The following is a 22,505-nucleotide window of genomic DNA, read 5'->3' on the forward strand; positions in this document are numbered from 1 at the left end:
CCATGGTGGTATGCACCAGTCACATTCAGATGAACTCTAATGGGGTTTGTCTTCAAGCCAGCTTCCAACAGGTATAGAAGGTAATCAAGCAGTTTGTGTGGAGCAAGAAAAAAGGATCTAGAGCCTTCTGCTTACACCACATGGAAAACCTCCACTTTAGTCCATAGCACTTTCTAGTGGAAGGCTTTCTAGAAGTCACCAGGACCAGAGATACATTTTCCGAGAGATTGAGTGGTTGCAATATTAACCTCACAACATTCAGGCTGTAAGCAACAAGGCCTAGAGATTGGAATGCTGCAACCTGCCTTGATCCTAAGATCTTAGCACTAGACTTATCTGTTTCCACCCACAGGAGTGGAAACCATACCTGTCTCAGTCAATAAGGAGCTATGAGAATCATAGTCCCTTTGTTATTTCAAAACGTCAAGAGTCTTCGCTACCAGTAGAGCTGGAGGATATGCATATAGAAGACTCTTGCCCCAAATGCTAGGAGAGGGCATCTGAGGCTGGTTTGCCACATGTCATGTACAGGGAGCAGAACTGAGGAACTTCTCTGTTCCAAGGTGCTGCAAAGAGATCCACATAAGTGGAAGATCAGATTTGAGACCCCAGAGACCATTTGTGGGATCTGAAGGCATGACTCAGTATGTCAGCTATCACATTCTCCATTCTGTACTGGTACACATCTCTCAGGATGATGCTCAGGGCTATCTGAACTGCTTCCTGGCACAGGAAGCATGATCCTGTACCTCCCTACTTGTTGACATACTACATTGCTACTTGGTTGTTCAGTTTGGATCAGGAAACCTTTGTTGGCAGCCAATCTCTGAAAGCCCATAGCGCATATCTGATTATATGGAGCTCCAGGAAATTTGACAGACATTCCTGGACAGACCAAAGACCCTGAGTGTTGAGGCCATCTATATGAGTTCCCCAATCCTGTGGTAAGGACAATTTTGATAGGAGGTCTTTGAAAGGAGATTCCCTGTTCCACTTTTGAAATTACCAGGGCAATGAGTCCTAGAGAGACGACTTGGATGTGATTCTGGATGTTTGTGTGGTCTGGCACCACTGCAATCTCAGGGTCCATTGGGCTTTTTGCATGTATAAATGTGCCAAGGGAATGACATGAAGTTGTAGCCATATGGCCCAACATCCTCAACATGTGCCAGGCTGACACCTGCTGGCTCTGTTAAATCCCTGCCATGATGGTCATCAGGATGATGGCACTTTGATGAGGCAGGAAGGCTTTGGCCTGAGCAATGTCTAGCAGGGATCCAATAAAGTCCATCTGAGGTGACTACATGGGACTTGGGGTGGTTGATGAACCCTAGTGTCTCCAAACACCCAGATGGTCGAGCATATAGTTCCAGCGACCCCACCCAAGAGGTGCTCTTAACCAACCAAAATATCCAGATATGGGAAACATGAACTTGCAGAGCATGAATGTGTGCTGCCACCATGGACAGGCATTTTTTAAAGACATATGGGGTCAATGAGAGCCCAAACGGCAGTATGTGATACTGGAAGTGCTGTTTTCCCACTACGAATTGGAGATATCTTTCCAAGGCACTGGCTGTCTATGCAGGTGTACACATCCTTCAGCTCGAGGGAGCATAGCCAGTCCCCCTTTTGCAGAAAGAAGATCAAAGTGCCCAGGGAAACCATCTTGAACTTTTTCTGATAAATTCCCTTAGGATTAGGATGGGATGGAGTCTTCCTGTTTTCTTTGGTATCAGGAAATACTGAGTGTAAAAACCCTGCCCTCTTTGGCCTAGTGGAATGGGCACCCTGGCCATTAGTACCACAATCTGATGTGCTATCAGGCCCCAAAATGGGCTTGGAGGACAATCTGGCAGGGCAACTAATAGGTTCAGTCTATACCCTTGGTGGACAATGGACAGAATCCACTGGTCTATGAAGGGCATAGCTTGCTCTTGATTGGCAGCTCCATTGCCATAGGTACAAGAGACAGGGTATACTCTCTATGATCCAGTCAAAATCCGTCCCTGAAGCTGACTGAGGTGCCAGCTGGAGTTTCAAAGCCCTTTGCTACCTGGGATGGTTTCAAGGGGTCTGGTGTTGATAGGACAAGACAGCAGCAGATAGTACCTCCTCGGGTGGAAGGACTTCCTCAGTCCTGATCTCATTGACCTCCTAGATGAGGATGGTCTGAATGCTGGTGGAGAGCTGCTGAAGGGTCATATGCTGGTCCCAGATTTGGGCCACTGCGTCCTTGACCTTCTCTCCGAAGCAAGTTGCGGGCAACAATTCCCACTGCAGAGACTCTGGATGCCATTTTGAAAACTTCATAGATCAAGCGGACCTGGTGTTTCCTACACTTCAGGCCCTTATGCACCAGCAACAGGAGTAGATTTTGCTGCTGATGCAATTGCTCAGCAAAATCCTGCACTTACTTTTAGATGTCCCATGTATGCTGGCTCATCTCTAGAGCTAAAAAAAGGCTTTTCCAAAATCTTTAATGGGTGGAGACGTATGGAACAATTGATAAAATTTGCCCATTATCAATTGTTCCATACGTCTCCACCCATTAAAAGATTTTGGAAAAGACTTTTCTGGCATATATTCCTTTGTTGTTCCTCACGGCATTTTTAGACTGCTTGTCTATAGAGGTGGTAGGCAGCTATGCAGGCAATAAGCATAGTCCCCGGAGCACCTTCTACCACTCTGCGATTCTTCCCTGGAGTGCCGAGGAATGCATTAAAAAATGCTTGGCTTTTTTGAGAATAGATTCAGTTACCACTGATTAGGGGGGGCAGCTGATGCTTATCAAATTCGAGAGCCTTCTAGATGAGAATCTGTCTGCTTTCTTGTTCACAGAAGGCATTGTGAGGGGGTGTTCCCACGGTAATTCCACAAGGATCCATGTATTGCTACTGCCACAATCTCCTTGGGAGGCTCCCTGAACTGGAGGATATGGAGCATTTTGTACCTTGTATGCTCTTCAATCATTAACTGAAAGGGAATGGCTTCTGCCATCAACCTGAAAACCTGTGAAGGAGAGGTCCTCTGGTAGGGACTTCCTTCACTTGTCTGGAGAAGATTAATCTGAAGGGAACCTATCAAAAGCATTTGACAGCCTGGATTAGTTTCCCCCCAGGGGTCATAGGTACCCTCATCCCTACTGGTCATCAACTGGGGATGGGCCTGGGCACTTGGCCTTCGCCCAGCTGTGCAGGCACTAATAGAACTAGATATGGGGTCATGGGCCCCGCTGCTTTTGCTGGTCTGGGTGAGCTGAGTTGGTAACGCATTGATGCGGCTGTGCACAGATTCGAGCAGTGGCTCGAGAAACGACGATGTCTGTACCATGATACAGATGTCACAACACTGATGCTGTGCATTGCCTTCTTGATGGCCAGCTGTGCATGCCTCTTCTGTTCCTCCTCGATCACCACCAATGCAGGCTGGGACGGGGGTGTGACTAGATCCTCTTCAAAACTGAGACATTGGGACTAATTGAATCTGTGGCGCATCCCTCGCACTAATGGAGGACTGGCTTTCTTAGCAAGGTCACTTCGGGAGCACCACAGCAGAAGCTGATACATCCCCATGTATCGACTGGTACAGATACCTAAGCTTCTTTTGCTTCCCTTGATACTCAGTACGGTCCTTTCTTGCTAAAGGGAGAACGGGGGGGGGGGGGGGGGGGGCTGGCACAGATCCCACGTAAACCACGATTGCAGTGAAGAATAACTTTTTCTTCTCAATTTTTCCCTAAAATAGGCCAGAAGGCCCAGAAGTTAAATGAGGCTCTTACCCAAGTGTAAAATGATAGGCTCCGCAGAAAAGAAGAAGTTAGAGGAGACCCCACAAGGATGCGTGGTGTAATGCGTGCCCAATGAGGATCCATCACATTTCTAGAAACTTCTGACATACGTTTTTTGTGCTGGGCTCCATCCAATTATGTCACCATGTGTGAGGACCACCATCCTGCTTGTCCTCAGAGAGCACCCACATCTCAGAGGTGTATACAGTGATATTTAGGGAGACAGACAAGCCTATGTGATACAACTAGTCTGGAGTTTGGGTGGTATGTAGAGACGCTATGATTGTTTCCAGAATTAACTAATTTTTTTGTGTACCATTTTATAAACTGCTTTGGGTTAAACCTCCGTTTGAGGAAGATGGTATACAAGTACAAGCAGAGGGGTTATTCCCTCAAAAAAAAAAACAAAACCATCTGGGAGGAATGTTTAGTACGGTGCATGTCAAGGCTCTACTTCCCCAGCTCAATGACAAGCTCTGGAGACTGACTGGAATCCCATCAGTTCTGCCATGCTTAGCCTAACACAGGAAGTGCACTGCTTATGCCATTATATTCTTGATCCCACAATACCCCTTCTTTGTTTTACAGCTTCCCTGTCTGCAGTTATACCCATGATACAAACCTATGCATCCTGGTCCCCTCTGGCTCTACAAGAGCAGATTCTTCAAAGCTGGCAAGAAATCTAGATCTGCAGGCCTCACTGATTGAAAGAAAAACAAACGTAAATATCAGTCTCCTGAAGAGCAAACCCCCCCCCCCCCCCATTTCCAGAAAGAGTAGAAGTTGGAAGAGGCACAGATTCCCTGGCATCAGCCAACAGCTATGGATGAATCAAAGGGCAGAATTTTACAGTGCAGGCAGCTTCAGCGTATCCTTTGTCAAGCAGGAGGATAGACTAAGATGGGCGTAGTGTAGCACCACAAACAGAGGCACTGACTCCACAATTCTGTCTCCATTCAGCTTGCCAGCTCAGTGCCATTTGGAGGACCTGAAATGATTCTCAGCTCAGGTCTCCGGCTGCAGAGTCGTCCTGTGACAGACTTACTCTAGCCCTGCATAAAATGGTAAAGAAGCAATATCTGTTTTATACCAACATTAAAATTATGCAGTCTTTATTATTGTTCAACTAGTTGTAAAGGGATATGGCAAATGGGGCTAACAGAGCTCTCATTTCCCCATTCCCAAGGCACCCACATGTCAAATTCTGCCAATACTGAATTGGCAAACACTATCGCTATATTTGTAGCCTAAAAAAAACCAACCCCAAAACAGTTAGTTAAAAAAATTAGTTCAACAAAATTATCAGCAGCTATCCAGTAAACTGGACAGAAGAGTGCCATGCTGAGATAGAGCAGAGATCCATTGAGCCGAGCATCCTGTCTCTAAAATAGTGGCTAATCCAGGTCACTTGAAGTCACCCAGCAAATCCATTCTATGTTGCTTGCTCCTCCCAAGGTACTAGAAGGTGATGTGGCAGCTGCAATAGCTCTGGAGCCGACAGTCACTTGCACATATTGACTTACACACACTAAACCAAGGCCAGATTCAGTCCCTCAGACTAAGCCTAAAGATGTTACAATTGGTGCAGAACCCTGCAGTTAGGGTTAGAACTGGGAATAAGTGGACTCGCACTGGTTACCAATCTTGTAAAGACTGCAGCTTAAAGTGCTGAACATTGTCCATAATATTTACTCAGAAGGTGCACATGATATTGTGCATTTGTTTTCCCTACTGCATCCCACTGGTAAAGTGCTTTAAGTATCTACATTTCATATTTGTAAGTTACAAGGACTCAGGCTGTTGCTGGTGCATTATTATGGATTTGTGAGAGGGAATAAGATTTGAAGTTTAGGAAACAATTGAAGGCTTTATTTCCTCAGTCTGTTCCCTGATTTTAATCTTTCTGCATATGTTGACTGCTATTTTTATATTACTGCCTTAGTTTATATTTATTATGTAGGTTTTATTTATCTGTGTTGAATGATTTAACGGAACTCATCGAACATAAGAACAAGGCAAATTCTGTGAACAAATATGTTTTATGCTGGTAGACATGCCAGAGAATTTAACATGTCACTACTGCCATGTAAATAATGCAAGTTATTGTACATGGAATTTCATTTAACCAATTAGATATTACTAACAATGATCTACTGTACAACTGTAGGTTTATAAATAAGCATCACAATTTAGCCAGTTTATAGTCTGCTGATGCACAAAGCAGCAGATTACAACCAACTGTTGTGAATGAAAGAGCAATACAACAGAGTACTCGCCAGCATCGATGCCTCTTATCAGGGGGGCAAGAAACATTCTCCAGCACTTACCTAGCAAGCAATATTGAGGAAGATGCCATTTCGGAAAGAATAGGGACACAATTGATTACATTTAAGAGTTTTTGTATACCGGGATACGTTAGGATCATCATCGCGGTTCACAGATAACTAAACATAGCAACAGGCTTTACATAGAACGAGTTACAAGGTGAACGTTAATAAAGGTAACCATGATAAACTTGAGCAAGTAAACAATAGGCTATAAGAACTATAATAGGCTATATATAGGGAACTAATTACAAGGTAGCATTGATATAAGGCAGTAATGCATGAAGACTATTGACAGTTTAAGTTTTACAGAGAATAAAGTTGAAACATGTGAGATAGAGGGTAACAATGAATGTACATACTTAGACATTTCAATGGAAGAGGAGAGAAAGAAAGCAGCACACCATAGACGAGAGGAAAACAAGAACCAGGACAGAAGAACTTATGGCAACTATTTACCTGAAGACTTAAGCAGATCAATACTAATGAAAAAAAACACTCACCCAAATAAGTCATCCAGAGCAAGACCACAGTCTACCAGCATCCATGGCTCTGGGAAGAGAGGCTGCAGTGATGGACACCCATCAAGAGGCGATGGTAGGCTAAGGGAAAAACAGAATCAGTGAACAAATATCAGCTTCCCTTCCCGTGTCCATAAGATTCCTGCTACACGCACTGCTGTGATGGCATTGCCAAATGACGGAATATAAAACCAACAAATGTGTTGTGATGGTGGGGGTGCAAACTTTTTACATCACCCCCACAAGGCTCATGGTGTTAGGGCAGGGATACCTCTTAGCTCCTATACAGACCAGTCAGCCCTGCTCACTTTTAAAACATAAAGAGATACACAAGAAAATAAGGAAAGAAAACAAATTTAGGAAAGGAAGGTGCCAGACAGATCCCACTGATCCACAAATCCATCCACATTCAGTGCAACTGCAGACCATTCTGTAATCCCACTCAAAGTGGGGAGAAAAATGTAAAAAATACTGCTTTAAGGAAAGTGAAAGTGGATTAGATATGGACAAAACAAAAGAAGTTTGCAAATTATTCTTCTCCAGCCCATACTAGGGGCAGAACTTTACTCACGGGTAAGGCAGGGGGTTCACAACCTGAGACTGCAGCTGTACCTGTATTGCAAGCAACATTTGGGAAGCTGCATTTAAGTAAGGAGCATGGAACAGCTGCCCTGAGGGAAGGCTAAAGAAATTAGGGCTGCTCAGTTTGAAGAAGAGACGACTGAGGGGGGATATGACAGAGGTCTGCAGAATCATGAAAGGACTTGAACAGGATAATGTAAATCTATTATTTACTCTCTCAAATAGAAGCACTAGAAGGCACTCCATGAAGTTAGCAAGTAGCTCATTTAAAACAAAGAAATGGAGAAATTAGTACTTGATAATTTAGTTTTCCTTAGTGTAGAAAGATGGATTCAGGACCAGTGGGTTATGCTCCCCTGCCAGCAGATGGAGACTGAGCAAGCTGACGTCACAGTATATTTATTCCTGCAGTGACACCAACCTGCCACTATTCTCTTCAAAAGCAACTGTGGACAGACTAGCAAAACACAAAAAAAAAGTCAACCATTACTGTACTCAACCAACAAGAAACACTGAACTCAAGCAAGGAACGTGTGTACTCCAATCTAGGGACTGGATAAACACTTACCAGCAATCCCCTGGAACCTGTAGCTCCACGGGAGGACCCTTGACCCAATCACTTAGCAGCCAAGGGTGGGAAGCTAAGTCCATCTGTCTACACTAAGGAAAACTAAATTATCAGCTAAAAAAGTAGTTTCCTAGCTTGTACCAAAACTACTCCCAAGTAGGGTGGGAAGCTGCCTGTGGTCCAGTCAACACTGCACGTGCAAAGGCTGCATCCTCCTGGGCCTGCACATCCAGACAATAAACCTGGAAAAATATGGAGGACCATGTAAGAGCTTGGCAAATGTAGACAGACAATAATTTAACCTCCGCCCATGACACTGCCTGAGCCCTAGTGGAATGAGCCTTAACCCCAGAAGACAACGGCTTTTCAGCATTCACATACGCGGCCTTGACTACCTCCGTAATCCAGCAAGCTATAGTAGCCCGCAAAGCTGGTTCACCCCGTTTTCTTCCACCATGAAGGACAAACAGCTGATCAAGTCTTTCAGAAAGATTCAGAAACCTCCAAATACTGCAAGACAAGTCTCATAACATACAAGGGCCGCAGGAGGCGATACTCCTCCGTGTCCCTGTTCTTATCTAGGGACAGCAAGGAAATGGACAGATTCAAATGAAATTCTGATACCTCTTTGGGCAAGAAGGATGGAACAGTACACAGCTGTAACACCCCAGCAGTCTTCCGGGAGGACTGGCTCCTGGCAAGACAAGGCCTGCAGCTCGGCCATTCAACATGCAGAACAGATAGCCACTAGGAACATAGTCTTAAAAGGTCAATAACCGCAAGGAAAGGTCTCACAGCGGTCAGAAAGTAGGGCCCGCCAAAAATTCAAACACCAAATTAAGACTCCACAATGGAAAAGGTAATGTCAAGGGGAGGTGGAAGACTTCACTCCCTTTAAAAAAAAACCAAACAAACAAAAGGGGCCGCTATTGAGCAGCGCTAGAAGATGGCCACATAAAAGCTGTGCTCCCTCCCAAAGCTCTCAAGTTGAGTTAATATTGGTAGATAGCTGGGTCTTTTTATATTCAAAACCAAGCGACAAATTGCAGGTGTAGGCAGGATAACTGCGAGGAAATTAAAAAAAACCCAAAATACAACATAGGCTAAATCAGGATGAGACCATAAGGAATCACCATTCACCAAACCCCTGAAACAGGCAAGAGCCACAACCTGTACCTTCAAGGAATTAAGGGCCAAGCCTTTATTTAAGCCAATTCCAGAATGAGCAGGATCTTAACCAAAAGAAACACCTCGATCCTCACACCAGGCCTCAAACACTCTCCAAACTCACACACAGGCCAAGGAAGTGGAGAACTTCCAAGAGCAGATCAAGGTAGCAATCACTGCAGAAGAATATCCACACTTCAACAAGCGAGCCCTCTCAAAAGGCCAAACCATAAGACAACAGAGTCGGATCTTCGTGAAGGACAGGTCCCTGTGGCAACAGATTCTTGTGCGGCGGAAGACGAAGTGGGGTCTCCACCAGGTGTCTTTGGAGATCTGTATGCCATGGTTGTCTGGACCAAACCAGTGCCACCAGGAGTACTATCCACCTGTGGCCTTCAATCCTGCAAGCTATCCTGCCAACAAGGGTCATGGAGGAAAGGCATAAAGCATGTTTTCCGGCCAGACTTTACGAGAGCATCTATGCCCAGGGTCCACGGATCTCTCCAGTGACTGATGAATCAAGGAACCTTCGCGGGAAGTCATCAACAGGTCTAAGAACATAAGGCCCCAGCAAGTCACTATCAGTTGAAACGCCTCATCTGACACCACCCTGAGTCCAGATTCTCCTTGCTGAGAGTCTGATCTTACTTTCTTTTCCTGCAATGGGAGAGGCCAAGATCATCTGGAGATGTCCTTCTGCCCATTCTGTAAGTTGATCTGTTTCCTGGGACACTTGCTGGCTTTTGGTTCCTCCGTCAATTGATGTAGGCTGCCATCGTTATGTGGTCAGACATCACTTGTCTTGCCAGGAGCCAGTCCTCCGGATGACTGCTGGGGTGGCTGAACTGCAAGCATGCCAACCGGACCTCCAGGTGATTGATGTTCCAGAAGGACTGTTCGGCATTCCAATGCCCTTGGGTTGTCAGCTCCCCAACCCTGGAGACTTGCATCTGTCATGAGTATCAACCAGTTCATGAAGGTCTCAGATGAGCCTCCTGCAACACTACTGTAGTTAAGAGCAAATTTTCATTGGCAAGTGGAGCCAAACTAAATAGACCTGAGCCTGCGAGTTCCAACAAAACAGCAGTGAGCACTGAAGAGGATGCATATGCACCCTCGCCCAAGGCACCACTTCCAGGGTTGCCGCTATCAAACCAAGCACCTGTAGACAGGCCCACACTGTCTGGCATATAGAGCTCACCAACTGATGTACTTGCAGCATCAATTTCTGAATCGAAACTTCTGACAGGAAAACCTTGCCCTGCCTCATGTCGAACCAAACACCCAGATACTCCAAAGACAGCTCCTGGCCAGGTTCACCTCCCAACCGAGCTCCTACAACAAGGAGATCAGCTTGCGGGTCACCAGGCAGCTCTCTTCCTGAAGCTTGGCTCGAATCAGCCAGGTGTCCAAATATGGGTGTACCACCATCCCATCCCTTCGTAACACCGCTACTTCCACCATAGCCTTGGAATATGTTCTGGGAGCAGTGGCTAGACCAAAGGGCAGCACTCAAAACTGATAGTTGCACCCCAACACCATAAAATGCAGAAATCATTGGTGCTCCAAATGAATGGGAATATGAAGTTAAGCCTCTGACAGATCCAAAGAGGTCAAATTCCCCATCTGCACTGCCATTATCACCGAGCATAAGGTTTCCATGAAAAAATGAGTTACCCGCAAATGACAGTTGACACTTGAGATCCAGGATGGGATGAAAGGAGCCCTGCTTCTTGGGCACAACTTTTAAAAAGGAGATAAAGCAGCTTTTAAACTAGACAAGGGGGAAAGCAGACAGTCACACAGCAGTGCATGGTTCAGAGGAATGTATCTGAAGAATACTAATGAAACAGGAGAGGTAGGGCATCCCAACAGAGAGGTTCCAATAAAAGCAAACATAGTCCATGTGCCCATAAGGGAAGAATCACCTGAACTAAAGAATTCCAAATTATCCCTATCAACTGAAAAGCAAGTTGTTAATGCAAACAAAAAACACACTTTGAAATGTCTATGTCAATGGCAGAAATCTAAGAAGTAAGATGGGAGAGTTAGAGTGTATAGCAGTCAATAGTGAGATAGACATAATTGGCATCTCAGAGACCTGGTGGGATGATAACCAATGGGACCAGTGCTATATCAGGGTACAAATTATATTATATTGCAATGATAGGATCAACTTCGTTGGGGTGTGGCACTTTATGTTCGGGAGGTTAGAGTCCAACAGAATAAAGATCAGCGAGAATAAATGCTCAGTAGAATCATTATGGGTAGAAATCTCATGTGTTCAAGAATAAAGTGAAAGGAATATACTACCATCCACCTGGTCAAAATGGTCAGACATACTAAGAGAAATCAGAGAAGCTAACCAATTTAGTAGTATAGTAATGGGAGATTTCAATTACCCCAATACTGACTGGGTAAATGTAATATCAGAACATGCTAGACAAATAAAATTCCTGGATGGAATAAATGACTGCTTCATTGAGCAATTGGTTCAGGAACCAAATGAGAGAGCGAGCTATTTTAGATTTAAATTCTTAGTGGAACGCAAGATTTAAGAACATGCCATACCGGGTCAGACCAAGGGCCCATCAAGCCCAGCATCCTGTTTCCAACAGTGGCCAAACCAGGCCATAAGAACCTGGCAAATACCCAAAAACTAAGTCTATCCCATGCTACTGTTGCTAATAACAGTGGCTATTCTCTAAGTGAACTTAATAGCAGTTAATGGACTTCTCCTCCAAGAACTTATCCAATCCTTTTTTAAACCCAGCTACACTAACTGCATCTCCTGGCAACAAATTCCAGAATTTAATTGTGCGTTGAGTGAAAAAGAACTTTCTCCAATTAGTTTTAAATGTGCCACATGCTAACTTCATGGAGTGCCCCCTAGCCCTTCTATTATCTGAAAGATTAAATAACCGATTCACATTTACTCGTTCTAGACCTCTCTTGATTTTAAACACCTCTATCATCTTCTCCAAGCTGAACAGCCCTAACCTCTTTAGTCTTTCCTCATAGGGGAGTTGTTCCATTCCCCTTATCATTTTGGTCGCCCTTCCCTTCACAGTATTCAAGGTGCAGTCTCACCATGGAGCGATACAGAGGCATTATGACATTTTCTGTTTTATTCACCATTCCCTTTCTAATAATTCACAACATTGTTTGCTTTTTTGACTGCCGCAGCACACTGAGCCGACGATTTGGTGAGAGAGGTAACAGTGGTGGGGCCACTTGGCAATAGTGATCATAATATGATCAAATTTGAACTAATGATTTGAAGGGGGACATAAATCTACAGTTCTATCACAATTTTTAAAAGGGAAACTTTGATAAAATGAGGGCATAGCTGTAAGGGTTAAAAAAGTGTACAACAGGTGTGGACATTGTTTAAAAATACAATCTTAGAAGTGCAGTCCATATGTATTCCATGCATTAATAAAGGTGGGAGGAAAGCAAAACGATTACCAGCATGGTTAAAAGGTGAGGAGAAAAAAAAAGCTATTTTAGCCAAAATAAAATCCTTCAAAGATTTGAAGGATCCAGGTTAAGTGTAAACATTGATAAGGCAGGCTAAGTGAATTTGAAATGAAGTTGGCCATAGAGGCAAAAACCCATAATAAAAACTTTAATATCCGAAGCAAGAAACCTGTGAGGAAGTCAGTTGGACCATTAGATGATGGAGGGGTTCAAGGGGCTCTTAGGGAAGATAAGGCCATTGCGGAAAGACTAAATTAATTCTTTGCTTCTGTGTTTACTAATGAGGATGTTAGGGAGATACCAGTTCCAGAGATGGTTTTCAAGGGCGATGAATCAGATGAACCGAACCAAATCGCTGTAAGCCTGGAAGATGTAGTAGGCCAGATTGATAAGCTAAAGAGTAGCAAATCATCAGGATCAGATGGTATGCGCCACAGGGTTCTGAAGGAACTCAAATGAAATTTCAGATCTACGAGTTAAAATTTGAAGACTGGAGGGTGGCCAGTGTAACCCCAATATTTAAAAATGGCTCCATGGAGATCTGGGAAACTATAGACCAGTGAGTCCGACTCCAGTGCCCGGAAAAATAGTGGAAACTATTCTAAAGATCAAAATCACAGAACATATAGAAAGACATGGTTTAATGGAACAAAGTCAGCATAGATTTACCAAGGCAAGTCTTGCCTCACAAATCTGCTTCTTTTTTTTTTTTTTTTGAAGGGGTCAATAAACGTGGATAAAGGTGAACCGGTAGGTGTAGTGTACTTGGATTTTCAGAAGCCGTTTGACAAAGTCCCTCAGAGAGGCACCATAGTGGATATTTGAAATTATCAGCTCAGTGTGCGGCAGTCAAAAAAGGGAATGGTGAATAAATCGGAAAATGTCATAATGCCATGGTGAGACCACACCTTGAGTACTGTGTATAATTCTGGTTGCCGCATCTCAAAAAGATATAGTTACACTGGAGAGCTTACTGAGAAGGCTGACCAAAATGATAAAGGAACAGCTCCCCTATGAGGAAAGACTAGAGAGGTTAGGATTTTTCAGCTTGGAGAAGAGGCGGCTGAGGGGGGACATGATAGAGGTGTTTAAAATCATGAGAGGTCTAGAATGGGTAGATGTGAATCGGTTATTTACTCTTTCGGATAGTAGAAAGACTAGGGGGCACTCCATGAAGTTAGCATGGGGCACATTTAAAACTAAATCGGAGAAAGTTCTTTTTTTACTCAACGCACAATAAAGCTCTGGAATTTGTTGCCAGAGGATGTGGTTAGTGCAGTTAATGTAGCTGGTTGTAAAAGAGGTTTGGATAAGTTCTTGGGGGAGAAGTCCATTAACGGTTATCAATCAAGTTTACTTAGGGAATAGCCACTGCTATTAATTGCATCAGTAGCATGGGTTCTTCTTAGTGTTTGGGTAATTGCCAGGTTCTTATGGCCTGGATTGGCCACTGTTGGAAACAGGATGCTGGGCTTGATGGACTCTTGGTCTGACCCAGTATGGCAGTTTCTTGTGCTCTTAAATAGAATATTGCCCCATACTTTCTTTAGATTTAGGCACTGAACCAAAGCCAGAGGAGCCTTAGAAGTGGAGAGTGGCAAGGAAAGACCATGAACACGTCCAGAGGAATATTGCAAAATTCCAGCTCAAAATAAAATATCTTTCTCCTACCTCCTCCAGGAACCACTGATACCATGTGATCTTGACCCATCCCCCTATCTCCAGTTCCCAAAGGTGGGAGGACAAACCTTCAGAAGGAACCGCCGTCCGAGGACTGAGACCTACCAAAAGGCAGAGTCCTCTGAAAGGCTGACCCCTCTGTAGGGACAAAAGCACTTGGAAGCCCAGAGACGACCTCTAAATGTTTCTTATCCTCTGGCAACCAAGGGACCAGAGATTTGCCCCACTTACTGGCCAATTTCTCCGACTTGCTCCCAAACAAAAGCGAGCCTTTAAAAGTCATTTTCGTAAGATTAGCTTTGGAGGCTGCGTCAGCTGACCAATTTCACAACTGTAGTGGGCACCTGGCCGCTACTACCGAAGCCACCACTCTGGCTGAGGTACGAACCGAATCGCAGCCAGAATGAGCTGAAAAGGCGGCAGCAGGTTCCATTCACTCCAGAATCATCAACTTCCTCAAAGAAGAGCAGACAAGAAGCCATCTGCAGAGTCACTGCCACTGTTTCAAAGGTTTGCTTAAGGATAGCCTCAATCCTCCTATCACACACTCCTCCCTCCCCAGGGAGGGTCGTCCGCTTAGAGACAGCACAGACCAGTGCATCCATTTAGGGAAAATGCAAGCGCTCTCTCGCTGCTGGATACAAGGGGTACAGGTGCCTTCCAATGCCCACCCCCCCTTTGAAGTTTGCCTCTGGGGTGCTGCATTCCAGATCAATCAATTCCTGAATAGCATCCATAACCGGGTCTGATACGGTTCCAGTCCTGGAGGAAGTCCCCTCATCTTCCAAGGAATCAGGATCTGCCTCATCAGTGCTATGTGGGTTCCTGTCGGGATCACCCACAGTGAACAGAGGTGTTCTCCGGCGCTTAAGATTAGAAGTGGAAGAGGAGGGGCCACTGGCTGAAGGTGCAACCTGACAGGAGTGTGTGAAGCTGAAGAAAGAATTGCAAACCTTGAAAACAGCAGCTGGAGCCACGCCAAACCCAGAAGGAATTGCTATGTCCTGCAGAAGAACCAGTCAAGGAAGTTCCAAAATCTGGCGTAGGTCCAGGTAGATCCTTAACCAGACCCATCATCAGGCTGAGAGGATCCAGGCTTAGCAAAATTAGAGGAAGACAACTCTCCCCGAGCCTGTAAACAGCACTGACACACGTTAGACACCTCAGGCAACACAGAGAGAAAGATGCTTAGGTTTCTTGCTCACCAGTGCCATCTGCGCACAGATGACAGAGAATGTGTGTCCAGCTGGCTTGCGCTAAAAAAATTAAGCGCACAAAATTTATGTGCACAAAGATTAGGGCCCCAAGAGTAAGCACCACAAAAATCACCCCAAACTGTGCCCCAAAGCCAGGGTGCACCACCAAAGCTTAAAAATGTGTACACGCAAAGATGCACCCAAAACTGAACACACAACGCTTGTACAGAGCCAACGCACTGCACACTGACATCCTGTAGAGGGCAGTAAAGCACACACAGAAGCGCACAAAACCAGCACCGTAGCCAACCACGTGGCACAATGCAAAAAGCCTAACTGCAGGACCTAGCCCATCAGGGTCGCTTAACCCGCCAGGCTGCCCAGTTCCCCTGACCCCCACGGGAGCGGGAACAAACGTCAGAACAGCGTGCCAAGCACAGAGACCAGAGGAAGTCCTGCAAAACCCTCTACTGTCTCTGCCTCAAATTAAAATAATTTAAACTGACCTCAGCCCATACCGGCTGAGTACAGAGAGTCTCTGGCTATGGGGGGGTGAAGAGGGCATATGCTGTCATTGCCGCGCTCAGCCTCCTGCACCCACTGCCTTTAAAATGTATAAAAGCTAAGTCCATGATGGGGAAACCCAGCTACCAGACCAAGGCACACCTCTGAGGGACCACGGAAATCGCCTCAGGAATTCTCAACTGGTATCACCTCAACAGAGCAAGGCTTTTCTTTTTCTATTTTAAATTCTCCTTCCAAAATCTGAAGCAATCCCCATAGGGAGATAGTCCACCATCTGCTGGAGATGGAGAGTACTGGCGTCACTGCAGGAGTAAATATACTGTGATGCTGTCTCCATCTGCTGGCAGGGGAGCATATCCCACTGGTCCTGAGTCCATCTGTCTACGTGCTAGGAAAATTCTCACTCAGCGAATAGTTAAGCTCTGGAATTCATTGCCAGAGGATGTGGTTACAGCAGTTAGTGTAAATGAGTTAAAAAAAGGTTTAGATAAGTTCCTCTAGGAAAAATCCATAAACTGTTATTAATTAATAAGCAATAGCAGATAGAGATCTATTTAATATTTGGGTATTGGCCTGAGACTTGTGACTTGGATTGGCCACTGTTGGAAACAGGATACTGGGCTTGAACCCTTGATCTCACCCAGTATGGCAATTCTTATAACGTTTACCTTCAATCTACCTCCAATACTTATGCACTTAATACTTTGTTCCTTTATGTAATTTGTCTTGGACCCACCTTTAAGAAGAAGCAGAATATCCAATGCTGATCAATAACTGGACTGACTTTACCATCCAGGGTGCCTGTTGTGCTTGTTTCAAGAAGCTTTCTTGAAAAATCAGTTCAACTTGCTGAACTTGTAAAATTACCCCCTGCCTTTCGAATGCTGTGCCTGAGGAGATGCAGTATTGTAAAAGAAATGCTAAGCACATGGCTTTTTATGAACGTTTTTAATTTAGCCAGTGTCAGGTTACTATTTAGTTTGACAGATTTTTTTTTAATGTTTACCTTTTATTTTATTACTTTTTTGTATATTCATTATTATATGCTATGCATCATCAGGAGCAACAATTGTTGACTGTGAGATCAATAAATGTAAATATGGTTTGATATTGTGCCTACTTGATTACTGCAATACACTCCCATTAGGGTCTGCCAACCAGGCCTGTGAAGTGGTTACAGCAGCTAAAGAAAACTTCAGTTGTGGAAAGGAAGAAGAAGCTGGCAAAGGTGAAATACTGAGATCAGGAAAGACAGCGGAAGGACAGTTCCACACTATGCATGACTAAGGGAGTCAAAGCAGAATATCAAAAGATCCTAATAAAGTAAGTACACCTGATCACTGAGGGCCATTTGAAAAAAAGGATTTCTATCATTAGAAAACAAACAAAAAACCCCCACACACTCTTGAAAAGCAATGGGAAGAGTCAATTAACACAGGAGTAAAGCCAAAACGTTAAAAAATAAACTCATTACTTATACAAACAAAATCTCAACCAGAGAAAGAGTACGGAAAAAACCCAAAGGAGGGAACCAAAATGACGGCATATAAAACTCAATAAATAAAATAAAATAAATAAAATCAGGTGCTTGATCCTAGACAAGAAAAAAAGGCAAAAAAAAGCCATAAGAGAGGGGAAGAGATCGCCAAGCAATCCTGACAGAGTCACAAAAAGCTTTAGAAAAAATAAACCAAGAGAGAGAGAAGGGGAAGGCAGCTTCCTTTAGCAGGAAATCAACCAAACACCCATTAAAAAAAAAAAAATCAAGGGGCTGCGCTTCTAAATCCTAGGGAAAAAGTCTTGCTGGCATTCCTACTCCAAAAGCTTAACCCGCCAAAAAAAAATAAAAGGCAAAAACATCGAGTTTTTTAAATTTTGTGATGTAATACAGGCTGAGCCCTATTCCTTTTCTCTGGTCAAAAACCCTACTACTAGTGGGAGAGGCAGCAGCCTACAGCCGAGGAGGGGGCGGGCGGTGACCGCTGCTGGAGCTGCTGCTTCTCTGGCTCAACTCCAAGAAAAGAAAGCAGCAGCACCAGTACCAGCTGAGGAGCCTTACTGGTTAGTAAACAGAAAAACAACCCGTATTCGTCCTCCTCTCCCATTACGGCAACTACAGGAGCTGCTGCTGGCTCCAGAACCGCGGGGGCGGCGGCTGCAGCTGGAGAAGCGCACATCTGCCCCGAGCTTGCTTGGATTAGGAACAGAAGAAGAGTTCCGGATCCTTCTTACGTAAGATCCAGCGACAGCAGCTCCCAGGCCGTAGCCCCGCGCTCCATCTCTCCTCAGCACAGCGGAACCTCTAACGTCCACCTCGCCCCCACTTTAAACCGCCTGGGCGGGGTCTGCGTGGAAGGATGAGAGGGCGGGGCCAGCCCGAAGCGATTGTCGCGTCATGATGTAGGGGCGGACCTTGCTGCAAACGTCATGAAAAAGGAAGGTAGATCTGCCACATGTCAGGATAAGGGGCAGTGTAATCCCCTTCTGGGTCATGAGGGGCGGGGTCGTCATGTCCTGCTGGTGGTCTTGCGATTTTATCGCAAGATCTGGCGACTGTTTGCATCCGACAGAGATGTTAACAATGTGAAGGCGATTAATTTATTACCTACAAAGCTCGCAACTGTCACCGCTTTAACCTCACCACATCCTCCAATCGTCCTGGCTTGTATCAATGTGCCAAATAAACCAATGAAACTTCAATGTGAATAATTATTCTTTACACTGTCACCGCTTACTCAAAAATGCCTTTGTCTTACACAGATATTGAACTTCTTTAATAGGACCTTCCTACCTCCAGGGGCTACTCAATTACATTGTGATATTTTTGTCACTGGTTGGCGTCTTACATCGTCACTGGTCTATAAACGTGGTGTCATAGTGGATAACACATTGAAATCGTGGGCTCAGTGTGCTGCGGCAGTCAAAAAAGCAAACAGATGTTGGGAATTATTAGAAAGGGAATGGTGAATAAAATGGAAAATGTCATAATGCCTCTGTATCGCTCCATGGTGAGACCGCACCACCGAGGTTAGGAATGGGGAATACATCAGAGGGTGTCATAATGCCTCTGAATTGTTGCATGATAAGAACATAAGAAATGCCATACTGGGTCAGACCAAGGGTCCATCAAGCCCAGCATCCTGTTTCCAACAGTGGTCAATCCAGGCCATAAGAACCTGGCAAGTACCCAAAAACTAAGTCTATTCCATGTAACCATTGCTAATGGCAGTGGCTATTCTCTAAGTGAACTTAATAGCAGGTAATGGACTTCTCCTCCAAGAACTTATCCAATCCTTTTTTCAACACAGCTATACCAACAGCACTAACCACTTTGTGAGTTTTTTGCCGCACTTTGAATACTATGTGCAAATCTGGTCGCCACATCTAAAAAAAATGTAGTTGGACTGGAGAAAGTTCAGAGAAGGGAGACCAAAATGATAACATGGAATGGCTCCCCTATGAGGAAAGGCTAAAGAGGTTACAGCTGTTCAGTTTAGAGAAGAGAGGGGGGATATGATAGAGGTCTATAAAACCATGAGAGGACTAGAACGGGTAAATGTGAATCGTTTATTTACTCTTTTGGATAATACAAGGACTAGGGGGCACTCCATGAAATTAGCACATAGCACATTTAAAATAAACCTTTTTTAAACCCAGTTACATTAACTGCTATAACCACATCCTCTGGCAATGAATTACAGAGCTTAACTATGCACTGAGTGAAAAATAATTTTCTCTGATTAGTCTTAAATGTGCTACTTGCTAACTTCATGGAGTGCCCCTGTTGCGTCCGTCAGTCGCAGACGGCTGCGACCACTCTGCCTTACCTCTTTTCTCCCCTTTTCCTCCTTCTTGGGCAAGATGGCTGCCTCCAGTGCCGAGGGCCTCGGCGTCTCCAGCTCAGCAATGGCGTTCCAGTCTGACATGCTCAGTCCCAGGGCCTCCTATGCTCAAATACACGTCATGGCGTGAACCTCGGGGGCGTCCCCACTGCATGACATCAATACCTCTGGGTATTTAAAGCCACCGCTTCGCTACCACCTTTGAGTTAGCAAGGACTTCGGTTTAGCTACTCTGACCGATCTAAGCTGCACGCTTAGACGCCTCTCTACCTCCGGGCCTCGATCCTCACGAGTGGAACAAGAGTTGTTGTCGTTTAGTCACATATCTGGATTCAAAGTGAATTTTGACAAATCTGAGCTTTTAAACATTACCTTAAGGAATCTCGAAGTCAAAAATATTGCCAGACAATTTCCTTTCCGTTGGGCCAAACAATCCCTGAAATATTTTGGTATTGACTTAAATTCTAAGGTTGAAGATCTGTTTTCTCTTAAGTATACTCCATTACTTCAAAAGATGGACAGAGATTTAGATACTTGGCACAGAGGTTCATTCACATGGTTTGGGAGAATAGCCATTATTAAAATGAATATCCTGCCCTGGTATTTATACTTGTTTTCCACTCTACCAGTTTTTCTTCCACAATACCTCCTTCGTAGGCTTCAAAAGAAAATTTTTTATTTTATATGGCGGCAAAGACCTCCTAGAGTGGCTCGCCGTATATTGTTTCAACCAAAGATCCAGGGTGGATTGGGGGTTCTTGATTTGCACGCATATTATGCAGCCTCAAGTTGAGGGCGGTATTGGATGTAGCGAGAGTGCACACATGTAGGCAATGGGTAGCTATTGAACATCGGAACTTTACCTTGGCATCCTCGAACCACTTGGCGGTTTGTTCCGGATATCCCCTGCTCTCTGCAGGCCACTTTGAAAGTCTGGAATAAATGGAAATTCAGACTAGTAGGGGACCATTCCTATTTTACTTGACATCTCTCCGTTATAATAAAGAATTTGCAATTGGCTACCAGTCCCAAGCTTTTCAGAAATGGCAAGATGCATGCCTAACTACTTTGGGCCATCTATTTCAAGGGGGGGAACTATTACCCTGGATGCAATTGGCAGATAAATATAATTTAGATCACAACACCTTCCTAGCCTATGCACAACTTCATCATTTTATCAACACTATTAGCCATACAGGGAAATTGAGGGGCACTAGGTCTCTATTTGAAAATTACTACCATCATGCCGATTCCTTGAATAAAGGGATCTCAAAAATCTACCAAATTCTATGTACTGCAGGGACACATCCTAACCTACACATATTGAAGTGGGAGAATGACTTGGGGGAACCACTTCTGGCGAAAACCTGGGATATTATCTTCCAGAGAGCTAGCAAAGGCATTATCTCCGCCAGATTACAAGAGGATGGCTATAAAATGTTGTATAGATGGCACTTTGATCCTGAACACTTACACAGGATATATCCCTCCATATCACCTTCCACCTGTAGTGGAAGTGGCTTTTATTTCCATTTTTGGTGGGCGTGCCCCAAGATAGTCGTTTTCTGGCAAGCTAAGCAGGCTAAGCAATGGTTGAGCATTTTTGTATTGATAGCATCTCGCACAACCATTGCTCAATATTGGAAATCCACTACAATTCCTACAATGGACGAAATCATAGCTAAAATACAGGGTTACCGTTGATTAGAATGGAACCCGCCATGAGCACTACTTTCACAGCCCACGCTCCTACATAAGCTGACAACCTCTTCGACTGTCTAATATGACAAGAATTGCATGTGCTGTATCTCACTAGGGATCTCCTGTGGGTCTCAGCTGTATACCGGGACAGGGGGGACTGCGTTTTTATATGTTTTATACCTACTCCCATTAGATATTATTGCATACCTTATATGTTGTTTGCTTATGTGACCTCTATCTGTACAACTACTGAGTAAATTGCATCATCGACCACACATCCTGAACAACTTAAGAACAACACCTAAAGCACATCAACAGACGCTAAAGAACTTTCTTGTGAAGCATTGACTTGGGACCTGGACTACCAGCAGTTCCTGTGGGGGAGGGGTGGGGGGTTGTGGTTTAACATTGGGAATATATTGATGAAGTATGGTAAGGACATTCATGATGTTGTCCTTGATAAAAATTGTAACTTATCATTAAAATCATCCATTGTACCTGAAGACTGGAGGATAGCAAATGTAACCCCAATATTTAAAAAGGGCTCCAGGGGCGATCCGGGAAACTACAGACCGGTTAGCCTGACTTCAGTGCCAGGAAAAATAGTGGAAAGTGTTCTAAACATCAAAATCACAGAACATATAGAAAGACATGGTTTAATGGAACAAAGTCAGCATGGCTTTACCCAGGGCAAGTCTTGCCTCACAAATCTGCTTCACTTTGAAGGAGTTAATAACATGGATAAAGGTGTGAACCGGTATAGTAATAGATATATACTTGGATTTTCAGAAGGCGTTTGACAAAGTTCCTCATGAGAGGCTTCTAGGAAAAGTAAAAAGTCATGGGATAGGTGGCGATGTCCTTTCGTGGATTGCAAACTGGCTAAAGACAGGAACAGAGAGTAGGATTAAATGGGCAATTTTCTCAGTGGAAGGGAGTGGACAGTGGAGTGCCTCAGGGATCTGTATTGGACCCTTACTGTTCAATATATTATAAATGATCTGGAAAGAAATACGACGAGTGAGATAATCAAATTTGCAGATGACACAAATTGTGCAGAGTAGTTAATCACAAGCAGATTGTGTGATAAATTGCAGGAAGACCTTGTGAGACTGGAAAATTGGGCATC

The 22,505-nt window shown here is 44.3% G+C and overlaps 1 protein-coding gene across 1 annotated transcript in view; it reads right to left on the reverse strand.

Moving 5' to 3' along the window:
* Positions 1 to 18,473, reverse strand: part of LOC115079842 (oocyte-specific histone RNA stem-loop-binding protein 2-like) — a 34,584-nt gene extending 16,111 nt beyond the window's left edge. Inside the window, exons 1-3 of the mRNA XM_029583766.1 lie at positions 18,066 to 18,473; positions 6,618 to 6,716; positions 4,413 to 4,490 (exon numbers count right to left, since the gene is read on the reverse strand). Coding sequence (XP_029439626.1) covers positions 4,413 to 4,490; positions 6,618 to 6,716; positions 18,066 to 18,112 — 224 coding nt within the window. The 5' untranslated portion in view covers positions 18,113 to 18,473. The remainder of the gene's footprint in view (positions 1 to 4,412; positions 4,491 to 6,617; positions 6,717 to 18,065) is intronic.
* Between the last annotated feature and the right edge of the window lie 4,032 nt (positions 18,474 to 22,505).

This window comes from Rhinatrema bivittatum, chromosome 18 (genome assembly GCF_901001135.1).
Source record: "Rhinatrema bivittatum chromosome 18, aRhiBiv1.1, whole genome shotgun sequence".
In the NCBI taxonomy this organism is placed as follows: Eukaryota; Metazoa; Chordata; class Amphibia; order Gymnophiona; family Rhinatrematidae; genus Rhinatrema; species Rhinatrema bivittatum.